Source organism: Entelurus aequoreus, linkage group LG01 (assembly GCF_033978785.1).
Source record: "Entelurus aequoreus isolate RoL-2023_Sb linkage group LG01, RoL_Eaeq_v1.1, whole genome shotgun sequence".
Lineage (NCBI taxonomy): Eukaryota > Metazoa > Chordata > Actinopteri > Syngnathiformes > Syngnathidae > Entelurus > Entelurus aequoreus.
The window spans coordinates 78,213,407-78,235,372 of record NC_084731.1 but is presented as its reverse complement, the minus strand read 5'-3'; the positions used below and the strand labels follow the sequence as shown (position 1 = coordinate 78,235,372).

The 21,966-nt window shown below is 37.0% G+C and overlaps 1 protein-coding gene across 3 annotated transcripts in view; it reads left to right on the top strand.

The window, feature by feature from the left end:
• Positions 1-21,966, top strand: part of LOC133657553 (rho GTPase-activating protein 20-like) — a 45,797-nt gene that overhangs the window by 1,625 nt on the left and 22,206 nt on the right. For 2 of the 3 annotated variants that reach the window (XM_062059030.1, XM_062059020.1), the window contains exons 1-8: positions 1,601-1,819; positions 7,969-8,054; positions 12,980-13,153; positions 13,229-13,378; positions 13,471-13,512; positions 13,588-13,672; positions 17,876-17,953; positions 20,403-20,469. In XM_062059030.1, the coding sequence (XP_061915014.1) occupies positions 1,748-1,819; positions 7,969-8,054; positions 12,980-13,153; positions 13,229-13,378; positions 13,471-13,512; positions 13,588-13,672; positions 17,876-17,953; positions 20,403-20,469 (754 nt within the window). In that variant the 5' untranslated portion in view covers positions 1,601-1,747. Of the gene's footprint in view, positions 1-24; positions 66-1,600; positions 1,820-7,968; positions 8,055-12,979; positions 13,154-13,228; positions 13,379-13,470; positions 13,513-13,587; positions 13,673-17,875; positions 17,954-20,402; positions 20,470-21,966 lie in introns of those variants that run through there. The other variant, XM_062059034.1, reaches the window with a different exon arrangement.

Below are 21,966 nucleotides of genomic sequence, written 5' to 3'. Positions count from 1 at the left end.
TATTTTCTTTCTCGTCTCTCACAGGGCTTTTCTTGACTTCCTCCAGTGATGTTTTCCACAAGCAGGTACACACATATACACTCACACTCATTCACACACACACAAGCACACGCACGTATTTTGAAGGCACCACTTCACTTGATATTACCAAACGGCCCCCAAGTTAGGTTTGCAGCCACACTGAGTAAATCATAACAATCCATTGTGAGTGGATCGTAACAAAAGTGTGTTGTTCCTTTTCTCTGCCGCGCCCAAGGCTGCTCATTATCAACATGAGGGAAAGTAATCATTCTAGTGATCCACTTTTAACAGAGCTGATTGTGGCCAATTTGGGGAAGGAACACTTTCTGGCCTGGTTTGGCTTTAGCCCAGTTTATGGCCCACTTCGGTTTTTCTCCTGGAGCACAATCGATTTTTGGGGGCAATAACGTGAATAAAGTGGATAGAAGTATTGCATTCAAAACACATCAAAGTCCTTTCGCCAGCTTTTTTTTTCTACCGTATTTTTCGGACTATAAGCCCTTTTTTTCCCATGCTTGGAACACTGCAGCTTATAAAACTGTGTGGCTAATTTATGTTTTTGTCTTTGCTAACGGCCATAATGTTTTGTATAAGTTTTCATGAAACACTGACAGAGACACTGAAAAGGTGTGTTAATGTTTGTGCTATGTCGCCATCTTTTGGATGAATTTGCTCACTGCAGGTGATTTGTGTTGAAAATGTATTTCCTGTTTTGCGCCTTGAACCGGAAGTATGTCCCGTTTCGTCTACTATTTGTCTACAGCATTTCTACTCGTATGGATTCTTCGTTCATCACTCCAAACAACGTTTGTAGGTTTAACAATATAACTAAAACTATTTATACCTACTAAACCGTCTCATGTGTGATGTCTGTAGGAATGTTTTCATGCATATTTGTACGCGCTATTGTAATGTAATCAAGCTAGTGTCGTTAGCATTAGCTAATATGCTAACACGTTTACAAGTGCCTGTTTTAGTGTTATTAACTTACAATGGCATTCTTTTTGTATTGTTTCAGTTCCACAAATTCCTCAGTAAATTCACCTAAACGTCACAGTGGAGTTATTGAGTCTGTTTAGCTGATTGGAAAGCTAGCTTCCGCAGCTAGTGGGTCCATGACGATGACTTCTGTTTTGTTTCATCAGCCGTTTTACTGCCGTGTTACAGGTTAGGTGCGGCTAATATATGTAAAAAAAAAAAAATTTTTCAAAAATATACTAGGTGTGGCTTAAATACTGGGCTCTTTAGCCTGTAAAGTGCGGTAAATGACAGGTGTTCTCTTAGTAAAGATCATAAATCCAGAAAAACGTTCACAAACTGACATGATTCCAAATGCTGACTAACTGATTATTTAATGTCAAATTTAGATAATCTGTCTTTTGATGACGTAGCAACCCTGGCTCTTGTTTGTGTGTTCCAACAAGTTAACATAGGTTCTAAAAATAGAGCCAACTTTTCCTCGCCTGCGTTCTGGCACCGCCTCTGCGCCGAGCGTAGATGCATTAAGAGGTGGCACAAAAACTGCTAATCCACACAGGAGGCGTGTGCTTGCACTGACACTTTCCCCGCTGATGCAGATTCGCTTGAACCATTTACAAATCTCAGTCCTCGACAGGCGTGAACTGAAAACTTACTAGTTCCAACACGTGTGCATTCTCCCGGATCTCATTAATGGGATTAGTTGGTTTGAGGGCAGCTGGACACTGAGCTGGTGTCTGGAGGCCGGATGGACAACATGTCTCCTCAGTATCAACAGGACAGACTGAGCCGGGCCGCAGAAAACAGCGACAACAGACGGGTATAGTTCATCTTTTCAAAGTTGTATTTTGTTGCATATTGTGATTGTTGGTCCTAAATATTTTTTTTTTATTGTTAGGATGTGTGATCAACACCACCATATTGCTATTATTATTTAGGAGTGTCCAAACGTTTTCCACTGAAAAATCAAAGCATGCGGGGGCCATTTTGGTATTTGTCATTTTCAAAACCAATACAATATATATATTATTTTAGGGCTCTCTTTAAGTTTGGTCCTGGAAGGATCTCAGTCATAAAAATGTAAAAAATAAGTCATAGCTTATTATTTTTGTCAACCTCAAGTCCCTGTCAATATAAATAAAGTACAAAAAATAAGTTATGTTTTATGTTTTTTTGTTTAAAAAAAAAAGTTTTTTGGCAAAAACATCAAATATGCAATCTTTTTCACCCCAAAAATGTCAAACTGGTCCATTTGATGTGAAGTCATTGGAGCCTTCAATAGGTCAGTAATTGGTTGGTTGGTTGAAATGTATTTGGAACATGTATACAGTATCAATATGATATATCACATATTTGACACATTTTCTTTACAACATGTCCAAAAAGGAGTAGGAAGAAGCAAGGCTCATCTAATCCTGCCCCTTTTTCACTTCGTAGCAATTACTAACACATACTTCCTGTTCTCAAAAATGTTTTAGATTTTCACAGCTTACAGCAACGTGTTCTAAATACATTAGTTCTTCTCATAAGTAATTAAATCAGTTATTGTATTCATAGCACCATAGATTTTATTTCATTATTATTTTTTGAGCAATGACAGTTTAAAAAATATTAATCCAAATAAAACTCTTGGGGATCCAAAAAGGCCCCACTCATAAAATTGTTACAAAGTATGTCACTTAAGTCTCTAGATCAGTGATGTCAAACATGCGGCCCATGAGATGAGTTTGCTTTGCATAAAATTGAGCTGCATTTTTAAATTAAAGAAAGTGCTGTTCTGAATGTGTCCACTGGATGTCGCAATAGAAATTCTGTTAGGCAAGCAAATAGTTTATACCAGGGGCGAGCAAGTATACCAAGCAAGAGGTACACTACAAAGCGGGGCTGCCACTCCTCCCCCTCGACCCAATGTAAAACAAATTTTAAACATTTTTAAATTTAAAGAAAGTGAACAAGGCAAGATTTACTGCAATACTGTCAGTCTTTTAAGTTTTTATTTTTGGCTTGTTGTGATCGTTCACAAATTGCACAGCTTTTATTATTCTATCAATACACAGTGATGCTAGAAGACAGGGAATAACTCAACTAAGGCTGCAGCTAACGATTATTTTTCTATCGATTAATCTATAGATTATTTTTTCGATTAATCAGTTAATCTATAGATTATTTTTTCGATTAATCTATAGATTATTTTTCCTTTTACCGATTATTTTTTTATTCAAAATGAAGATGAAAAAATAAATGTAGGCCCGTTTTTTCAAAAGGCATGGCTTTTATTTACAAAAAAAAAGAAGTATGGCCACTCAGTCAACATTGACAACAACATGACTAAATATTCTGTAACAATGTAAACATTTAAAACTTTTAACATTTAACAAAATTAAAAGTAGCTTATTTGCTTTTTAATGTGCACATATAAAAGTCAACATCCAGTGCAAATCTTAATATTCTGCAATAGTATAAGCATTTCAAAAGTAAAAGTATTGCTTATTTTGCTTTAAAATGTGCAAAAATAAAGATAAACATCCAATACAAAAAAGTGCAAAACGAAATATTATGTAACAACAGTGTAAACATTTCAACAAAAGTGAAAGTATTGCTTATTTGCTAAAATGTGCAAAAATAAAGATAAACATCCAATACAAAAAAGTGCCAATCTAAATATTCTGAAACAGTGTAAACATTAAGTATTGCTTTTAAAATGTGCAAAATAAACATCCAGTCCAACACAGTACACAATAACCAATTCTACTCATTCCAGTGAGTGACTAACAGTTGTAATGAAGAAAGGTTAGCATGTCTACGCTCAGAAGGGGTCGATGTGGCTGGAACTGAGAGGTAATTAGCCTTCACCTCAAGCCAGGACTGCGAGTGAGCTGAGCTGCAGTTTATATTTCTAGAAGGTCAACGGGCTCATAGTGATGTTACTAGTAGTTGACTGGGAGGTGTTTATTATCATTTGGGGAGAGTCCGCTGCCTGATGCTCACCTGCTAAACACCTATCTGCTCCATGCTGAAGCGCTGACTACATGCGCTATGAATACGCACTGCTGATTGGCTGGTAATGCTTCGTGTGTACCAATCAGATGGTTGTGTGGGTGGGACAATGCTGCGTGTGTACCAATCAGATGGTTGTGTGGGTGGGACAATGCTGCGTGTGTACCAATCAGATGGTTGTGTGGGTGGGACAATGCTGCGTGTGTACCAATCAGATGGTTGTGTGGGTGGGACAATGCTGCGTGCTGTGACAGAGGCAGAGGAGCGAAGCAGCTTGTTAAGACTTTAGCAGCTAAAGTTAGCTTTACCTTAGAAACTCGTTCGGTACACCCCCGTACCGAACCGAAAGCCCCGCACCGAAACGGTTCAATACAAAACACGTACCGTTACACCCCTAGCAGATACAAATGACACATTCATGTTTTTGTGTAATGATGACAACGTATGCTCGCGCGGACGATTGACTAGTTGATGGTTTTCTTTTCAAATGTTCGTTCATAGCCGTTGTGCTGCTATGATAGGCCATTTCCGCTCGACACAGTGTGCATACAACAACATTATTAGGCCGTTTATTGAAATACTCCCACACTTTTGACCACTTTTGGCATGCTTTTCCCCCCTCGCTCGCACCGCTCGCATCGTCTTCTTTGATCGTCTGCTTTGCGCTTCGCCATGACGGTAGTGTGACGTCATTATGCGACGCGTCGACGCACAAAAACGGCGTCGACGTATTTACGTAACCGATGACGTCGACTACGTCGACGCGTCGTTTCAGCCTTAAACTCAACCCTATTAAATTTCTACCTCAGTTTGTATGGTTTGTTGGCTTAGCACAGGATTAAAATGTGGAAATGACAAATAAGTTAGTTGATAGTAGTTTTTATTTATGCTTTATTTTGTTTTTTGTTCAATCCAAATAGACTGTGACTTAAAATTTAATTGCTCTGTAGATACACTGAGATTAAGTCTAAATTCATTGTGTTCTTCATGGTGTTTTTGAAACTGCACCAATTTTTTCCTCAGAATTTTTAACAAACTTGAAGTGTTTTGTCAAGAGGATTATTTGTGACATGTACATTTTCAGAATGTACATGTCATTTTGGGCTGAAGTAAAACAAAGAAAAAAATCTGAAGTTGTCGTAGTTGTATTTTATTGTGCCATGATTTTACCCGTCCAGCCCACATGGAAATAGATTTTTCTCCATACGGCCCCTGAGATAAAATGAATTTGACACCCCTGCTCTAGATCAACCTCAGATCTATCTGTTGATTATAAGTTTTTATTATTTTTGTTGTTTTTAAAAAAAAAAAAGTGTTTGTTTCATGACCTTTTTGTAAAATATATATATATTTTTATATATGCAATATCTTCCCCCAAAAATAATTCAAAGTGGGATATTTGATGTAGAGTAACTGGAGTTTTGAATAGGTCAGTCATTCAAAACAACATAGATTTTATTTATTATTATTTTTAAGCACTGAGTTGTAAAGAAGAACACAGCCTAGAGTCAACATTGCAACTTTGTTCGTGTTAGATTTCACCTGTTTTTCTCTTTTTTTCCACATTTTTTAAACAATATTTTTAGAATATGCCACTAGCTGTTAAAGCATTAGCTGTGGGGCGCAAATGGCCCCTAGGCCGCACTTTGGACACCCTTTTTTAGTGTAATCCTCATGTTACAAACTTCTTTGCTGAACGACACGTCAATAATGCTGCCGTCTGTCCCAATAGTCGACATTCATGACTGCTGTTTGTGTTTGCATGCTTCATATTAGTGACTAATAGTCACTGACAAATTATTCAATTTGACAGAGGGTCTAATCCGCCACTTTGCATGGAGTGCTGCGTAAAGTCTTTGAAACGCGTGGACGTGAGTCACACACAGGTAGCCTAGACAAACGGCTTACTGGGATCAGTCCAGACGGATCAGAATGGCTGCCGACACGTTTGACTTATTCTCATTACGCTGTTTATGCTCTCGTGATTATTTAGTGACAACTGGCCAAAATAATACTTTTGTGACGTTGCGGGGACCAAGGGTCAAGCTGGGGGGACTCCTGCTCGTGAAATGGGGCGGAAATGGGACGCCAAGCCTGCCACGTTTAAACCCAACTGCAATTCCCTAAAATGTGACTTTATGATCCCTGTGGGGAAATATGCACAATGTGGTCTATTTATTCAGGATTTGGGAACAATGCACTGAGGTAAAACCGGGTTACTAGTTCATTTTGTAATGTGGAAGTGTGTTTATGGTAGGGCTGGGCAATGTACAGTATGTCTGAAAACGGTTTAACGATATAAGTGTTTTATATCAGTCGATATTGATAATTAGTGATATTTTTATGACCTATCAAAAGTAAGAACCAGCAGAAAAATGTATAAAATGTAAACATTTTTATATAAAATGTTATTTCCTCTGATTATAATCCCTCAGCTATCAAGGCAGGAAGGAAATGTCAACATAATAATGAAAACAATCACTGTGAATACAATTATAAAATCACATTGAACACTTAACAATAAGATCTTAAAATGAAGGTGCAAAAATAAGGAATATGTAAGAAATGCTTAATAAAGTGTAAGAAAATAGTGTAAGGTGTGAAAACATAAACATGGAGATATCTGTCTGATATCTATTACCTGTCCGCTTCTATGTTAGCTACCTCTCTTTGTTTATAATGTATATTTTCTGCTGGATCTACTCTCTATTTTATGCTGGCCTTTTTTTTTCTTTTTTTTTTTGCTGCAGCTTTTACAAATACTGTAATCAAATCAAATCAACTTTATTTAATATTGTACATGGTAATTGGTATTTGTTATATATTGTATATATTATACAAACATATATTTAATAATAATATAATAAATCAGTATATATTATATACTGTATATATAATATGTATATATTACATATGTTATATTGTATATTGCTACTATGGTACACTTTTAGTCTACTTAATACCTGCATTATCCTTTCCATCCTTACCCTTTCCATCCTTTGAAACTGAGCTAATGTGTGAACAATATCCCTTGTGGATCAATAAAGTTTGTCTAAGTCTAAGTTTAGTGTCAGGAAGTTACGGCTGTGCTCTAAAGGGTGAGCGCGGCTAAGGTGGTGTGGTAATAGTGGTCTTGGTGGGGACGAGCGCCTTGCGTCATTTACAGACCACATTGGTCTGACTACGGTCCCTTTGACAACTTCATCTCCACTTATCATTGCCCAGACGGGCGCTGATGGCGGTTTTGTTAGCATTAAGTAGCGCATCGAGTCCAGCCACCTTCCGCTGTTGCTCACGTCAAAGTCTCACCAATGTGGAGATGTTTTATTGATGAGGCAGGAGTTGAAGATGAAGTGCATCAAATATTTGTTCTGCCACATCTTGATTGTCGCGGTAATGATAGCGCCAAGATTAGCGGCCGTGTTGTTGTTAGCATTGTTTTTTATTTAAGCCAAAAATATGCTTTTTAAAAACAAATAAATAATTAACCATGGAGTAAAGCCACAATATTTGAGGTGCGTTGTCGCAAGGGACGACTGTACACATAACTCATATGTATACTATGCTATTATTGACCTGAACATAAGACGATTGTAAATATAAGGCAACTTTTGCAAGGAGGATTTTTGGAAAAAATATTTTTTATGATAAAATGATGGAAAAAAAAGTGGTAGATGGCCATTAAAAGGATTCAACGTGTATTCGCACTTCAGCAGTTTATTGTCTTCATTGATCACCATTATCTTAAAAATAACATCATAACTACGTTCCTTTTTTTTGCTAACTTTTGACAAACATTTTCCAGCGGGTCACTGTCACGGCCACATCTGTCCAGGTCACTGGGGTGTGACTGACAGGAAGAAAACCTCTGAATTAACTTGTTATAACCACTACGGCTTGTCGGGTCTTGAACATGTGACATTCCAGTCTCCGAACCAAGTCCTCAAGCAACCTTCATGCTGTCTCTTTTAGCGGATGAAGTCCCAAAGTGTTCGACGCAAGTCCGCCCCCGCTTTGGTCATCAGCAAGGCTCTGGCCAGGTCCAAGACGCTTTCCAGGTAAAATACTTCCCACACACACCAGATGACCATGTAGTGCTGAGCAGTACTTTATTTATTTTTCCTATTCGTCCCAGTAAAGCGAAAGAAAACCACTTTTTGACTTTACGTGTGCCTGCCTCATTCTTGGCGCCAAATGATTGTGACCAACTGTCCTCACAAAAACTCAACTTTGCTTCTCATATGGGTCTTAATTTGCCAAACCAGTTCTGAGGGCTGCATCTGATCCTCCAATAGCCTGACTTGTGAAAGTATAGAATAAGTCAAATAAAAATGTTATTGCAATAAATCAGTCCAGCTACAGGCTACCTGCCGATCGCAATCGACCAGTCGACCTTTGGGACCACTCTGGTAGATCCTGAAAATATTCTGGACAAAAATGTATGATCACAACAGACCTGCCGTACTGGCACGTATTTTAATGCCTTGTTAACTTGCTCCAGGCATGGACTGAAAATTTGGTGCAGCCAGGGTTGGGTACCTTTCACATTTTAATCAATACAGAAAATCCCGCTACCTGAGAATCGATACTTTTGTATGTTCATGTGGTAATAAATGTTAATTTGTGTAATAATAACTTTTTTATTTTGTTATTTACCATTTAACAGGAACTGATAACAATAACTGTGCTGTCCAGTTGTTATATCTTTTCTCACACTTCTGAGTCTCATGTGCAAGTATGCATTTATTTCAGTTTGTCCTCAGTGTGTTGCCGTGAGTGGTGGGAGTCTTTGGGGACCTCGCGATTCAATCCAATTTCAATTCTTAAGGTGACAATTCGATTCAGAATCGATTCTCGATTAAACACCATTCTCGACTCGAAGCGACTCTCGCAATGCATTATTTGGAATAAAAATTATGAGCTTCAAGCACACCTGTGAAATGAAAACCATTTCAGGTGACTACCTCTTGAAGCTCATCGAGAGAATGCCAAGAGTGTGCAAAAAAGTAATCAGAGCAAAGGGTGGCTATTTTGAAGAAACTAGAATATAAAACATGTTTTCAGTTATTTAACCTATTTTTGTTAAGTACATAACTCCACATGTGTTAATTCATAGTTTTGATGCCTTCAGTGACAATCTACAATGTAAATAGTCATGAAAATAAAGAAAACTGAATGAGGAGGTGTGTCCAAACTTTTGGCCTGTACTGTATATATATGTTTGTACATATATGTTTATATATATGAACATATACGTGTGTATGTGTATATATATATATATATATATATATATATATATATATATATATATATATATATATATATATATATATATATATATATATATGTATATGTATATATATATATATATATATATATATATATATATATATATATATATATATATATATATATATATATATATATATATATATATATGTATACTAGGGCTGTGAATCTTCGGGTGTCCCACGATTCGATTCAAAATCGATTCTTGGGGTCACGATTTGATTCAAAATTGATTTTTTTTTTCAATTCAACACGATTCTCGATTCAAAAACGATTATTTTATTATTATTTTTTAATGAAAACAATACACAACAATACCATAATAATGCAATACAATTTCAAAACCAAACCCGACCCAGCAACATTCAGAATAGCAATAAACAGAGCAAATGAGGACACACAAACATGACACGGAACAATCTAAAAGTAGTGAGACAAAAATTAATATTATCAACAACAGTATCAATATTAGTAACGATTTTAACATAGCAGTGATTAAAAATCCCTCGTTGATATTATCATTACAAACATTAATAAAAAAGAACAATAGTGTCACAGTGGCTTACACTTGCACCGCATCTCATAAACTTGACAACACACTGTCCAATATTTTCCACAATGATATAGTAAGTCATATTTTGGTTCATTTAATAGTTAAAACAAATTTAAATAATGGATCCCATATTCTAATATATGACTCATTATTATCTAAACTAAATGCAGTTTTTTCTACTGATATCATCTCCGTAGCTTGTGTGTACCAGTCAGTATGAGTTAGACTATCAACATCTATCCATTTTTTTAATATTACCCTTTTTGTTATTATGCATATTGAAAAAAATGCATTTTTACTCTTTGATGACACATTACTAAATTGATGGAGATCCCCAAGAATACAAGTTTGCAGTGTCATTGGGATATTTATATTAAGGACTGTGATTGCTTCTTTTGTTGTTTTCAAACATAACTCTTTTATTCTCTGACATTCCCACAATAAATGAACAAGAGTTGCCTCGGCTGCCCGACACTTCATACATAACTTGCTATCTACTACACCAATTTTAAACAGCTGAGAAGATGTAAAATACAATCTATTCAATATCTTAAATTGAGTCAGTTTATCTTTAATGCCTCTAAAGGGCTTATTGGCATTTTTCCAAATATCATTCCATGATATGTCTCTTTCATCTACAATGTTTAAGTCCATCATCCATTTCCCAACACATGCATCATTTGCATTTCTAGTGTGGTGTTCATTTATTATTCCATAAAATAGTTTAATTAATTTCTTAATTGTATCTTGATTAAAAAGTGCATCTTCCAGTTCATGGCTATTCAAGGACATACTTTCAGATGATATGCATTTATTTACAGCGTGTTTTAAAGAGATAACATTTAAAAAATGATTCCTGGGTACATTATATTGATGAACTAAATCATTGAACGGTTTAAAAGATTTTTTATTAATAATATGATGGGGTTTAGTAATACCTCTGTCTTTCCATGTTGTCCATTTAACCACATTTTTATTAATTATGATATTAGGATTGTACCAAAGCGGTTGATTTACAGATGTCATTGACTTAAATCCTAGTATTTTCTGACACAGTTTTAGAATGTTAAAGGTGGCTTCTATTGGGCTGTGCCTCAATTCATTAGTTATTTATTAAATATAATATAAACTCCCCACATTAATGTCAAAATTCATTAACATATTTTTTTCTATGTTGATCCAGTCCTTATCTGCAGAAGAATGAAATAAGTGGCTTGCTTGTTCACAACCGAAGGAGATATAATAACGTAAGAAGTTTGGTAATTGTAGTCCTCCTTTATCTTGTGTACAAGACAACCTTAAGTATGAACAACTGGCCTTCTTTCCACACCATATAAAATGTGATATCATTGTATGTATTTTCTTAAACCAACTTTTATTAATTAGGACAGGCATCATTTTCAGTATATAATTAACTGCTGGCAGTATACTCATTTTTACTGTTCACCCGACCCCAAAGTGATATTTGGAGACGTGCCCAGCGTTCCATTTTGGATTCTATCTTATTTTTTAAATGTTTAAGATTTAGATCTCTGCTTGTATAAAGGTTTGGTGTAATGTGTAGTCCTAGATATATGATTTGTGCCTCTTTCCATTTAATTTTGGAGTTCTGAACTTGTGATTTCTTGCAGTGTTTATTAAGTGGTAATATGTCACATTTGTCTCAATTGACTTTATACCCTGATAAACAGCCATATTCAGTGATGACATTATTGATAGAGTGAAGATAGGAGTTAACATGTGACAGGTAGAGAATTATGTTGTCACAATACATCGATAGCTTATTATACTGGGAGCCAATTTTTATACCATGAATATTATTTTCACTTCTTATTTTTGCAGCTAAGGGTTCAATAACCAAATTAAATAATAATCCAGATGCAGGACATCCCTGTTTTACTCCTCTTTTTAACGAAAAAGGTTCTGAAATATGATTGGTTTTGACTGATGCCATGGGCCTTGTATAAAGCATCTTAATCCATTGTATAAAATTATCTCCAAATCCAAATTTACGTAATGTGCAAAACATAAATGACCAGTTTATGCGGTCGAATGCCTTCTCCGCATCAACAGTACATACTGCTGTGGGATAAGGGAGACTTCTAGCATAGTAAATAACATTAAACAATTTCCTTGTATTGTCTGAAGATTGTCGACCTTCCATGAAGCCAGTTTGGTCAGTATGAATTAATTTTCCTATTACATTTGATAATCGTGTGGCTAAGATTTTTGCCAAGATTCAAAACGATTCTCTACTCATTCAATACATAGGATTTCAGCAGGATCTACCCCAGTCTGCTGACATGCAAGCAGAGTAGTAGATTTTTGTAAAAAGCTTTTATAATTGTAAAGGACAATGTTTTATCAACTGATTGCAATAATGTAAATTTGTTTTAACTATTAAATGAATAAAAAATACGACTTATTTTATCTTTGTGAAAATATTGGACACAGTCTGTTGTCAAGCTTATGAGATGCGATGCAAGTGTAAGCCACTGTGACACTATTGTTCTTTTTTTAATTTTTTTTATAAATGTCTAATGATAATGTCAATGAGGGATTTTTAATCACTGCTATGTTGAAATTGTAACTAATATTGATACTGTTGTCGATAATATTCATTTTTGTTTCACTACTTTTGGTTTGTTCTGTGTCGTGTTTGTGTCTCCTCTCAATTGCTCTGTTTATTGCAGTTCTGAGTGTTGCTGGGCCGGGTTTGGTTTTGGAATTGGATTGCATTGTTATGGTATTGCTGTGTATTGTTTTGTTGGATTGATTAATAAAAAAATAAAATAAAAAAAATAGATTTTTTAAAAATGAGAATCGATTCTGAACCGCACAACGTGAGAATCGCGATTCGAATTCGAATCGATTTTTTCCCACACCCCTAATGTATACTATGTGTGTATGTGTGTGTATATATTATATATATGTATATATTTTTTTAGCACCACTAGTTGCCGTAGTCAGGAAGGAGTCTTTGCCATTAAAGTTGAATGTGCCAGTCTTGTCCTACAATGTGTTTATACTGCAAGTATTGTGCTTACTACACACCAGGTGTTTGATTGTAGCGTGCAGCTTAGTTTTAGTTTTCATTACCAAATTTGGAGGTGTTGAAATCCATGTGTTGTTTTTTACCAGAGAGAATCTCTCAGTTCCCGTGTTCCAAGAAACATGCTCTTTGGTCCAGTCCTTCCTGAAAGTGCCCAACAGGTCGTTTCTCCTGCACGGGCATACTCAGCTGAAGACCGGCATGCAGACTCAGGACAGAAACCTCTTCCTCTTCACAGACATCCTGGTGATCGCCAAAGCCAAGTGAGCACAAGCGTGGTTAAAAACAGCATGCATTGGTGTGACAGGGAAACAATAGGATTTTATTTGCATCGCCAGGTCAGCCAACCAGTTCAAACAGAAGGCGCAGGTGTGTGTGAGCGAGATGTGGACAGCGAGTTGCATGGAGGAGGTGTGTGAGGGAAGCACCTGCCCCGACAGGAGCTTCGTCTTGGGCTGGCCCACCTGCAACTCTGTTGCCACGTTCAGGTGAGACACTCTTTGTGTACAACGAGTCATGCTAACTGCTAACCAAAAAAAACATCCTTCATGTCAGTTTTGTCTTTACCGTCTTCACGCAGCTCGGCGGAACAGAAAGACCACTGGCTGGCTCTCCTCAAAAGGTGCGCTTCTGTTATCAACATTATAGAGTTTTGGTGTGTTCAGCGTTTACGCGACTAATTGTCTTTTCTCTGCAGACGCATTAAAGAGGAAAAAGAGAAGGAAGAACCTAAAACCATCCCTCTCAGGGTGTATGGGAAGGGACTCAACACTTACGCTGTGGTGAGTCCGCTGCAAAAACTAAGATAAAAAGTCTAGATTTGAGGAAAAAACTACTAAAAAAACTAGTGAAATCAACCACCGGTAGCTGCACGGACAGATCTTTTAATTGATAAGGCATCCTGAATTAAGATTTGTATATCTAGAAATTAGCAGGACTTTTAAGCTAGAAATATGTACCGTATTTCCCGCACCCACTAAATTTTAGAAGAAAAAAAGATAAAAAGTCTAGATTTGAGGAAAAAAATACTAAAAAACTAGTGAAATCAACTAGATGCACGGACAGATCTTTTAATTGATAAGGCATCCCGAATTAAGATTTGTATATCTAGAAATTAGCAGGACTTTTAAGATAAAAATATGTACCGTATTTTCCGCACCCACTAAATTTTAGAAGAAAAATAAATTTTTCCATATATTAGTTTATTAGCTGCACCAGACTATACGCCCCAGATATATATGTTGTAAAATGAGTTATTTACATACGATAACTGTTTCCTAAGCGGTGTCTGTAACACGGCAGTAAAATGGCTGATCAAACAAAACAGATGTTGTCGTCTGTTTAGCTTGCTCTCCAATCAGCTAAACAGACTCAATAACTCCACAATGGCGTTTAGGTGAATTTACTGAGAAATTTGTGAAACTGAAACAATACAAAAACAATGCCATTGTAAGTTATTAATACTAACACAGACACTTGTAAACATCAATCAATCAATCAATGTTTATTTATATAGCCCTAGATCACAAGTGTCTCAAAGGGCTGCACAAGCCACAACGACATCCTCGGTACAGAGCCCACATACGGGCAAGGAAAAACTCACCCCAGTGGGACGTCGGTGTGAATGACTATGAGAAACCTTGGAGAGGACCGCATATGTGGGTAACCCCCCCCCCCCTCTAGGGGAGACCGAAAGCAATGGATGTCGAGTGGGTCTGACATGATATTGTGAAAGTCCAGTCCACGAGACGTAACAAACGCATGAATAATGATCTCAGCCTCACTAGTGGACAAGATGGAACAAATTTTAGCGATATTACGGAGATGAAAGAAGGCCGTTTTAGTAACACTCTTAATGTGTGACTCAAACGAGAGAGTTGGGTCGAAGATAATACCCAATATATCATTAGTCATTTTTGCGAGGGCTGTCTCCGTAGAGTGATTTGCCCTGAAACCGGATTGAAAAGGTTCACAGAGATTGTTAGTCACTAAGTGTTCATTTAGCTGCTGTGCAACAATTTTTTCGAGAATTTTCAAAATAAACGGAAGGTGGGAGACCGGTCGGTAGTTTACCATGAGGTCAGGATCAAGGTTAGGTCTTTTGAGCAGAGGATGAATAACCGCTTTTTTGAATGCTAGGGGAACAGTGCCGGAGGAAAGTGATACGTTTATAATATTTAACACTGATAGACCTAATAATACAAACAGTTCCTTGATAAGTTTCCCAGGAAGTGGGTCAAGTAAACATGTTGTTTGTTTTATCCCACTTACACGCTGTAATAATTCCTCTAATGTTATTTCATCAAAAATAGAGAGGCTATTTTGGAGGGCGGTATCCGTCGTATATACAGTCGTATTTGTGTTAATAGAACCCAGTTGTAGCTGGGATGCGTTGTCTTTAATCTCCTTTTTAATGAGTTCAATTTTCTTATTAAAGAAATTCATAAAGTCATCTGCCGAGTGGGTGGAGCTACTGGGAGGAGTCCCTTGTTGGGTTAGCGATGCTACTGTACTAAACAGAAATTTAAGATCGTTTTTGTTGAGGCGGATGAGATTTGAGTAGTATTTAGCTTTAGCTAAGGTAAGCATGCGTTTATAAGTTATTAAACTATCATTCCATGCTTGATGGAAAACCTCAAGTTTAGTCGCGCGCCATTTGCGTTCCAGCTTTCTACATGATAATTTATGAGCTCTAATTTCTTCTGTAAACCATGGGGTGCGCCTTTTAGGGGCCCTTTTTTGCTTTAGCGGTGCTATACTATCAATAATTTTGCGCAGGGCTTCGTCAAAGTTGTTAGTGAGGTTATCAATAGAGCCGACATAATTTGGGAATGGTGCCATTACCGAAGGCAGTAGGTCAGCAAGAGTCATCGTTGTGGCAGCATTAATGTTGCGGCCACTATAGCAGTTATTATTGTTATTATTAGCTTGTTGACAATGAGTCAAAACTTCAAATTTTATAAGGTAATGATCGGACATTACTTTAGTATATGGAAGTATCATAACTTTGGAGGTGGTGACACCCCTGACAAGCACTAGGTCTATTGTATTACCGTTGCGAAGCGTGGGTTCATGTATTATTTGTGTAAGACCACAGCTATCAATTATGGTCTGGAGCGCCACGCACTGAGGGTCCGATGGGGTATTCATATGGATATTAAAGTCCCCCATTATGATTATATTGTCGGCGTGCGTCACTAGATCAGCAACGAACTCTGAGAATTCACTGATGAAGTTCGAATAGGGCCCAGGGGGGCAGTATATAACAGCCAGGTCGAGAGGTAGCGGTGTGACAGACCTCATAGTAAGCACCTCAAACGATTTATATTTATTATTCAGGTTAGGGGTAAGGTTGAAATTTTCATTGTATATTAGTGCGACACCCCCTCCCCTTTTAAGAGGACGGGCAACATGCGCATTCGTATAGTTAGGAGGAGATGCCTCATTTAGCGCAAAAAATTTGTCTGGTTTGAGCCAGGTTTCGCTAAGACCAATGACGTTAAGATTGTTGTCTCTAATGACCTCATTAACTAATAACGCCTTGGGAGACAATGATCTTATGTTTAAAAAGCATATATTATAGGTATTGGGCTGTTTTGACGAGTTTTTGTTAAGATTATCCGTAGTAGCAATATTAACAATGTTGCGTTTATTATGCGTAGTGCACTTTAAATAGTTTCGACCATATCTAGGAATTGATATGACGGGAATTTTCCGATTGTTTGCTTGGTGCTGCAATAGACTGGACATATCATAATTTGCCACCTCAGTAGAATGCATGTCCACCTCTGACACAGTCACAACAGAAAAAACATTATGTGAACTGTGTATTATTCTAAGAGAATTGCTATGCGTACATGGATTATCCAGCCTGGCGCTGGCTAGTTCTAGTTTAACTGACTCCTCACCCGGACTAACAGACTGTAATTGCCTGTGACCGGGCTTGCTCTAGTTTAGTCAGTCAAGTGAGACTTAAACAGTAGTCTATGTTTCTAGTCAGGATGATGGCGCCTTCCTGGTTAGGGTGAAGGCCGTCTCTCATCAGCAAGCCTGGTTTGCCCCAGAAAGAGGGACAGTTATCAATAAACGTTATTCCCTGTTGTCTACAGAAGCAAGACAGCCACTTGTTAGGCGAGACTAATCTGCTATATCTCTCATCATTGCCTCTCGCAATGTTAGCATATTAGCTCATGCTAACTTCGCTAGCTTGATTACATTACGATAGCACATACAAATATGCATGAAAACACTCCTACAGACATTACACATGGGACATCTTAGTAAGTATGAATTGTTTTAGTTTTATTGTAAAACGTACAAACATTGCTTGGAGTGATGAAGAAGAATCCATAGAGTAGAAACGCTATGGACGAATAGAAGATGGAACGGAACTTCTACTTCCGGTTGAAAGCTCAAAAAGAAGGATACTGCAGCACCTGCAGTGAGCAAACTCGTCCAAAAGATGGCACCATAGCACAAACAATGACACACCTTTTCAGTGTATTTGCTTTGTTTGTTTTTTTAAACTATTTACTCTATGGCCGTCAGCGATGAAAATCCATCAATTAGCCGCACCGTTTAATAAGCCGCAAGGAAAAGCATGAGGAAAATGTAGCGGCTTATAGTCCAGAATTTACGGTAGTTTTTTCTGAAAAGAAGCTTTATTCATCTTGCAATTCTTAAATTAAGCATCTTGGAGATGTTGCTGGATCTTTAAACACTATTTTCTATTGGGAGAAAAAATATCTTACTGGAATAATTATTTTATTTTTTTATTTAAACCACACAAGAAAAAATATAATTATTCATGCTAAAATTAAAATTAGTCAATGCCTACAAATAAGTAAATTGCTCTTAAAAATATGGACATTTCTAGAAATAATAGTTTAAATCTGAGGTAGTAGCAGATAATTTGCAGTGTACAAGCGTGTGGTGACACCTGTGTTTGTGTGTAACATTGTGCGCCTTCTTCCTTCCCCGATCAGACCAAGACTTTGCCCGTCAGCAACTCGGATTCCACCACTGAAGTGATCCGACTGGCCCTGCAGCAGTTTAGCATCATTGTGAGTAGCGGTGCAACTAATCGTAGACCTCTTCAGCGGCTCTGACTCAACCATCAACATTCAAATACAGATTGAGATATTTATAGCCATGTGTAAAGTAACAATAAAGATGACGAGTTCATTCAGAAATATTTATAGATGAACTGATTCTCATTAGGCTGCTACAAAAATAAACCCCTCCATTTACAACGTTTTTGGTTTACAAACTTTTAGATTGCACCAAGTGCGAACCACGAACGCTTCATTCATTTTGTGCTTGCTCGTTTTAAAGGGATTGAGAAAGCCGACTTCGGACCACAGCAGGTTTTTAATTACTCAGTTGCCTAGTGGTTAGAGTGGCCACCCTGAGATCGGTACGTTGTGAGTTCAAACCCCGGCCGAGTCATACCAAAGACTATAAAAATGGGACCCATTACCTTCCTGCTTGGCACTCAGCATCAAGGGTTGGAATTGGGGGTTAAATCACCAAAAATGATTCCCGGGCGCAGCACCGCTGCTGCCCACTGCTCCCCTCACCTCCCAGGGGGTGATCAAGGGGATGGGTCAAATGCAGAGGACAAATTTCATCACACCTAGTGTGTGTGTGACAATCATTGGTACTTTAACTTTAATTATGATGAGAATGGACTTTTCTAGAAAAATATGCCAAAGCGGACTTATTTCACAGCAGAGGAGAAGACGACCTCCCGTTCAGTGGTGTCTCTTCCAAGAGCACACACACATGCACCCGTCCCCATCCCTTCTCCCCCTCTGTCTGCTATTTTCTCTCCTCTCGTGAGCCATTCCTCTGCCGAAGTTAATGTAATGTCAGTGGACTTAGTTTTTAAATGTTTATTTTTGTCACAATATGGTTATTAAAGTTAGGAATTTTTGGGATTTCTGAGTGTTTGTGAGGGCACCAAAGGTACTTGTATGTGTGCTGTGTGCATATTGGCAAAGCAGAGCATACAGCCTGTTGTTGCTGTTTTAGTTGTTAATAAAGAGATCACCTGCTTGTTATGTTTGTTTGATAAAAAGTACTTTACATTGTGTTCAAAGTGTACAATCCTTCACTAAAATATGGACTTTTGTCGAGGCTGTAACCCATTATTCATATTTACATTGTTTCTTATGGAGAAATTTGCTTCACTATACAAACTTTTTTGATTTACGAAACCTGACCAAGAAGCAGCATTTGCAGCATTTAAGTTCGTAAATGGAGGTTTCACTGTAATAAAAGTTTGTCCATTTTAAAGCAGGGCAGACAAAGACCCAGTAAAAACAAAGTATTAACTTTTGTCAATATAGCAGCAGTGAAAACAAAAGAGCACTTTGTGGTGTGATGATGAAGTGTTTAGAAAGATGCACACAGGTACAGTATAAATCAAACTTTCTTCACCAAGTATAACTTCAGAAAACCTTGGCTCTCCCAGTACCACCATAATGACCAACAATAAAATACAGTAGCGTAGTAGGCTCAAGTATTCATTAAAAACAAGGCAGAGGTTTTATTTAACAAGAGTATTTAATGTTTTTGGCCACTAACATTACTCACAGTTTGAACAGTAACACTGTGTTTGTATATTGGAAAATGAAATACTGTACTTAAAAAATGAATTACATTACATTACGATATTTGATTAAGTGATTATTTGGCGTACCACTACCACAGTTTGAGAACCACTGGTATTGATATAACGTTTAGCTGGCAGACTTTAACTAAAATATTAGTGATGGGTAAATGACGCCTCGGTGAGTGTGTGGCACACTCACTAGCTGTATTGACAATGCACTGATACTGTGTTTGGTGTTTCATAATGGTCATCCTCCATCTGCTGGTAAAAAAAGTCACTAAACTTGTCCTGAAAAAAATACAATAAATAGATATAATTTTTAGTTTTTCTTGTCAATGAGCCAAACAGTAAACGGGAAAAGAAGAAAATGTACCTTATTTATTGCTATTTGTTGGTATAATATCAAAATATTATTTTTCTTAGTTCAATTTAAGTGGATGTTGGAGTGATGGAGACGAAAAACCATTTCAAACATGGCAGGCTCTCCTTCCTGACTTTATTTAGTACGCGCTGTTTTGCACTTTGGCACTTGGCAGTCAAACAACACAGCAGCTGTATCAGTCACATGTTTTTCTCTTAAAGTGACACACATCAAGGTGTAAAGAGACACAAAATCACTCCTAGTGTTTTATAATGCTTCAAATTGTCTTAAATACATTTTCGCACCATTCAGTCTCTCTGTCTTAAGCTAGCGAGCTAACAAGCTTACTATTTACCAAGGAGCGTCGTAGACTTCGTCCTCCAGACATCCGACATTCTCCCGCTTTAAATGCTCTCTCAACCCAAACGTACTGCCATGGGAAAAAAAGATCCTCGATTATCGACAAATGAATTTATCCCTGAAATTTTTTTGTCATTGATGTGGAAAGAAATGGCTGACTTTGTGTTGTGTTCAGGGCAACGTGAAGGACTACCAGCTTTGGATCCTCTCCAAGAGGGACAACACACCTTATCCTCTCATTGGTCAGTCAGACAACACACCTTATCCTTTCCTCTCTATGTTCTTCTGCAACGCTTCATTTACTTTGATGCACATCACCCTTGAACCATTCATCATGTTCGAAACGGAGTAGGAAGAAAGAAAATGTGCAGTATTTAATCTTCCAGGTTGTTTGTTCACCTCATGTGTTTTAATGCTAAATATATACTGTACATTTGAAGTTAAGAACAGGTAAGGCAGGTGTGCCAGGGTGCATGATAAATAACAAACTGATAATTATGACGTCACACCGATAAATTCACTATCATTAAAAATAAAGCCTGATAACCAAAGAAGAAAAAAGCTCCAACCCGTACTGGTGGGCCAAGGTGAGCAAATCAAGCGCTCCTTTTCTCCTACTCGTGCAGTGAACTTCCCTGGACCACATCGCAAACGAACATGGCGTCTATCTTTTCGGACCTTATTGTCTTTTTCAGAGGAAGTCATATTGCGTGCTCTTTGCAACAAACGTTCCGCAAAAAAAACAACTTGTCACACTTTAACACATCGAATCTTATCAGCCACCTGAAACAGCAACATCGCTACAAAGGTGTTGTGAAAGCCAGATGAAGGCGCCCCAAAGCCAGCCGCAAAGGAAGGTGTGCACAAACTACAGTTAAAACTAATCGTTTGTCAGTATTGTTCCTGAGAAGCAGGAAGTTATCGCTATCGGCTTAAATTTCTTTTATTGTTAATTCCTAATTTTTAGTATCAGCATTTCAACTTTTGCCTGTTACTTGACACCAGGGGTGTCCAAACTTTTTGATTTGGGGGCCACATTGTCTAAAAGAATTTGGCCAGAAGCATGTAAAGTAATATATATATATATATATATATATATATATATATATATATATATATATATATATATATATATATATATATATATATATATATATATATATATATATATATATATATATATATTATGTCTTATCAATACAAAATTAATATGTATGTATATATGTGTGTGTGTGTGCGCATATAATGGATATATAATTAATATAATTGGATATTAAGAGTATGTGAAAGTTTGACTCCTACCTTGTTTACTTCCGTGACGAATTTCCTAAAGTTTTGTAATCTATCAGAAATATCAAGCAGCTAAAATGTGCCAAACATGGATAAGTGTGTAGAGAGTGTTTTACAATTTTCCCATCATGCATTCTAATGGATTTAAATGGGTGTAATTATTATTATTATTTTTTATAGTGTTTGGACGTTTTTCATAATATCCACAATGTACAGTGAGCAGGTTGTGTTATGTGTGACCATGTGTGTTGACCTTTATGTTAGTTTTTTTCTTCATTATATTTTTTCACCATGACTAAGTAAGGTTGTGTGGATTGTGTCATATAAGTAAATGCTGTGCTATTATTTAAAGTACTTTTAAGGGCCATTGATCTGCATTGCTCACATTATCCACAAGATGGCAGCAAATATGTAGCATTCAGAGATTTAGGATTAATTTGAAAGCAATT